Source organism: Trichomycterus rosablanca, chromosome 2 (genome assembly GCF_030014385.1).
Source record: "Trichomycterus rosablanca isolate fTriRos1 chromosome 2, fTriRos1.hap1, whole genome shotgun sequence".
In the NCBI taxonomy this organism is placed as follows: domain Eukaryota; kingdom Metazoa; phylum Chordata; class Actinopteri; order Siluriformes; family Trichomycteridae; genus Trichomycterus; species Trichomycterus rosablanca.
The window spans coordinates 47,067,255-47,071,865 of NC_085989.1; the positions used below are offsets into that span (position 1 = coordinate 47,067,255).

The 4,611-nt window shown below is 44.9% G+C and overlaps 1 protein-coding gene across 3 annotated transcripts in view; it reads right to left on the minus strand.

Annotated features, from left to right (window-relative positions):
- The window catches only part of mmd (monocyte to macrophage differentiation-associated), a 34,837-nt gene continuing 30,226 nt past the window's right edge, over positions 1-4,611 (minus strand). For 2 of the 3 annotated variants that reach the window (XM_062990895.1, XM_062990896.1), the window contains exon 7: positions 1-2,605. In XM_062990895.1, coding sequence (XP_062846965.1) covers positions 2,393-2,605 — 213 coding nt within the window. In that variant the 3' untranslated portion in view covers positions 1-2,392. The remainder of the gene's footprint in view (positions 2,606-4,611) is intronic. The other variant, XR_010011016.1, reaches the window with a different exon arrangement.

Sequence of the window (4,611 nt, forward strand, 5' to 3'; positions counted from 1 at the left end):
TTTATCTTTTCTTAATACTTTTATTAAAATAAAGACTCGGACACAAATAGTGGTCATGACGCAGCACCCAACACTGAATGGATCAGTACAGCGATATGTGCCAGAATGACAAAAATACAGTACAAACGTTACAAAATGTCCTTTTGGTTAGAGAGTATGAAGAGCTTTCAAATTTACAGGAAATGACCAGAGCAATCAGCGCAAAAAGCGGCTCGCAGAAGCTGATGAACATTCAGTTACAATATTTTTAATAAGATAATTTATAACAGAAATGCACAGCGCATGAAACAAAACCCAGAAAAACTCTTTGGAATTTAATACTAATGCAGAAAAGCAGCAGCTTACAATGACTCCATTTCCCATGATCCTCTTTAACACAAACTAGAACATGGAATGATGGGGATTGTGGTCCGTTCTATGGTTTTGCTCATCATTACCATTAAATAATACCAATACGGTACACGCTAGAGATTGATCAATCAGCTCAAGTAAATAAGTGCTCCTCACTTAGCCACCGTGCCATCCCACGCCCAAAGTAACGTAACTTTCAGGACCTTATATGGTTCAGTGGCTCCTTTTTTAGTTCTGGCCATCTCGTACACATGCTCAGTGGTTGTCATCTTCCTCTATGAGATTTGTAGCTGATTTAGCAGTTTTCTGATGCACCCATAAAAAAGGGAATCAAACTTATGAGGTCCATGTGGGGCTTCTGTTGTACATGGTAGCCTTTAAGCCCATAGTGATGTCAAGCTTGCTCGACAGTGGGTCACCAGTGTTCCAGCAGCTTCTAATTCAGTTTTTTGGTTTAGTTTTAACCTTATTAAGGAATCCCCTGATTTTAATGTACTCTTTAATTGGTGCAGTCGAACTAGTCCTATTTATGTGCACAAAACAGTCACCAGCTGTGGTCAGTCATAAGCAGTACTAGTCATTTAATCACTGCACTGAAATGACATGCACTGATTTTATGTGCACACACTAAAAACTGGAAACTCCACTTTCTGTACAGGCACCTCGGGCAGCCTTACAGCGTTGATAACCCCGCCGCTTAGTCCGGTCTTTCCCACCTAGCAGACTGGAGGCCAATTGTGCCTGCTAGAGGCCGCCCAGCCGACCGGTGGCTGACCTGAGATTCAAACCTGGGAGCTCAGAATCTCTGCACTGGTGTGCTAGCGCAGGGGTCCCCAACTTGTTTTGCACCACGGACCGGTTTCATATAAGATATAATTTCATGAACCGACAGGGGTGGGGCATTTAAAATAGAATAACTATAGAATAGAAAATCGGTGTGAATCCTGAGCTGTTTTCGCTGCAACGAGACACTGCTCCCACCTAGTGGTGATTAGAGAAACTAACACCCCAAGAGTTTTAGAAATGTAATTGCTCCTGTAGAGATCTCTAGTTATTTGTTCTTTCTGTGCGGCCCGGTAATAAATGACCCACGGACCGGTACCGGCCCGTGGCCCGGTGATTGGGGACCACTGTGCTAGCAGAGTATCCTGCTGCGCTACCTGGGCGCCCACATAAAGACGACTTTGCTGAGGAAGCAAGAAAAATGTTTCTCAGTCACATTCACACCGGCGTTTTCACTGAGAGCTGGACGTGTACAACAAACAGCAGGTCACCTGACCTTTAGCGGCGCATTATGGGTGGTGTCAGTGACGGTACGGTTAAGAAAAGCTAAGCACTGAGGTACATGATTGGTTCCCCGTTAATGGACTCTGGTTCCCTTAAACCAACGTGCAGGGTCTGAAACCACATACACACTAAACGGTGTGTAGTATGTGGTTTGGGACGCAGCACCAAGCACACATTGTCAAGTAACATTTCATTACAGCAGATTGTTTCACCTGCTTGTGCACATTTGTATCTGATGAATATTCACACAGAAAGAAACAACACGAATCTGGAATCTCGGCTGTGCTACCAACCTAGCCGGGCATCCGACAGGCAAAACTGGCCTTGTGTGAGTGAAGGAGGTCGGCGGGGTTTCTTCTTTTCTCGCTGCAGTGGTTAAGGTACTGGACTAGTAATCGAAAGGTTGCTGGTTCAAGCCCCACCACTGTCAGGTTGCCACTGTCACGTACGCCATACGGCTCTCTGTGAGACTCCGTCTCTGGTGGATGAAAAGAAGCAGGCTGATGTAGAGTCTCCTCGGTCAGGGCAGGGCAAGCAGGACAACGGGGGAACTGGAAGCGACTAAATTGGGAGGCATGGGAGTGCCGGTGTGAGTGCAGGGTTCGAGGAACAAACACACACGCGTTCACCCTATAAATACTCTATAAACATCACACACCAATCTCTGGGTGGCTGGTAAACAATCAGTGGTCGTGTCGGGCACCTTGAAGACGATGAGAAGATGAAGAACTACAGAGTTTTAATCACGAGACGCTCAGAGCTCGGCCACGTGTCCCAGCTCGTCCCCCGGCGAGCTTCGGTACAGGTACTTCCAGATGGCGTAGTAGTGCACGGCGGCGGCCAGGGCCACGAACACGTGCCAGATGGCATGAGCGAACGGAATCACGCCATCCGACTTGAAGAAGACCACGCCCAGGCAGTAGATCAGGCCGCCGAACGCCAGCTCGTGCACGCCGTCCGTGTTGGTCTGCGAAGAGAGAGAGAGACAAGGAATTTACAACGCTCTCTAGGACTCCACCGGACCACCACGAGAGCCAATATTACCAAAAAGAGGAAACCAAAAACGATAATAACATTAATAAATCTAGTCAGGAGTGCACTCGGGTGGCGTCTGTGTTTCTATAGGGACACTAACTAAGACTCCAGGACTCCACCGGACCACCATGAAAGCCAATAAAGGATAAAAACATTTATAAATCTAGACAGGAGCACACTCGGGTGGCTTTAATGTTTCTATAGGGACACTAAGACTCCACCAGACCACCATTAGAGCCAATATCTCCAAATAGAGGAAACTGAAAATGAGAGTTATAACATTAATGAGTCTAGCCAGGAGTGCACTCGGGTGGTAACAGTGTTTCTATAGGAAACTCCACCAGACCAGGACTCCACCAGACCACCATGAGAGCCAATATTTCCAATTAGAGGAAATTAAAAACAGTAATAACAGTAATAAATCTAGACAGGAGTGCACTCGGGTGGTGTCAGTGTTTCTATAGGGACACTAAGACTCCAGGACTCCACCGGACCACCATGAGAGACAATAAACGATAATAACATTTAAAAATCTAGTCAGGAGTGCACTCAGGTGGCTTTAATGTTTCTATAGGGACACTTGCTAAGACTCTAGGACTCCACCGGACCACAAGAGCTAATATTTCCAAATAAAGGAAATTAAAAATGGTAATAACATTAATAAATCTAGTCAGGAGTGCATTCAGGTGGCGTCAGTGTTTCTAAAGGGACACTAACTAAGACTCTAGGATTCCACCGGACCACCATGAGAGACAATATTTTTAAATGAAGGAAACCAAAAACAGTAATAACATTAATAAATCTAGTCAGGAGTGCACTCGGGTGGCATCAGTGTTTCTATAGGGACACTAACTAAGACTCCAGGACTCCACCAGACCACCATGAGAGACAATAAACGATAATAACATTTATAAATCTAGACAGGAGTGCACTCGGGTGGCTTCAATGTTTCTATAGGGACACTAAGACTCCACCAGACCACCACGAGAGCCAATATCTCCAAAAAGAGGAAACCGAAAATTGTTATAACATTAATGAGTCTAGCCAGGAGTGCACTCGGGTGGCGTCTGTGTTTCTATAGGGACATTAACTAAGACTCTAAGACTTCACCGGACCACCATGAGAGTCAATATTTCCAAGCAGAGGAAACCAAAAACAGTAATAACAGTAATAAATCTAGCCAGGAGTGCACTCAGGTGGCGTCAGTGTTTCTATTGGGATACTAACTAGGACTCTAGGACTCCACCGGACCACCACGAGAGCCAATATTTCTGAACAGAGGAAAGCAAAAACGGTAATAACATTAATAAATCAAGCTAGGAATGCACTTGGGTGGCATCAGTGTTTCTATAGGGACACTGACTAAGACTCTAGGACTCCACCGGACCACCACGAGAGCCAATAAACAATAATAACATTAATAAATCTAGACAGGAGTGCATTTGGGTGGCGTCAGTGTTTATATAGGAACACTAAGATTTTAGGACTCCACCAGACCACCATGAGAGTCAATATTTCCAAATAGAGGAAACTGAAAACAGCAATAATATTAATAAATCTAGCCAGGAGTGCATTTGGGTGGCGTCAGTGTTTCTATAAGGACACTAACTAAGACTCTAGGACTCCACCGGACCACCATGAGAGCCAATAAACAATAATAACATTAATAAATCTAGCCAGGAGTGCACTCGGGTGGCATCAGTGTTTCTATAGAGACACTAACTAAGACTCTAGGACTCCACCGGACCATCACGAGAGCCAATAAATGATAATCACATTTATAAGTCTAGCCAGGAGTGCACTCGGGTGGCATCAATGTTTCTATAGAGACACTAACTAAGACTCTAGGACTCCACTGGACCACCATGAGAGACAATATTTCCAATTAGAGGACACTAAAAACGGTAATAACATTAATAAATCTAGACAGGAGTGCAC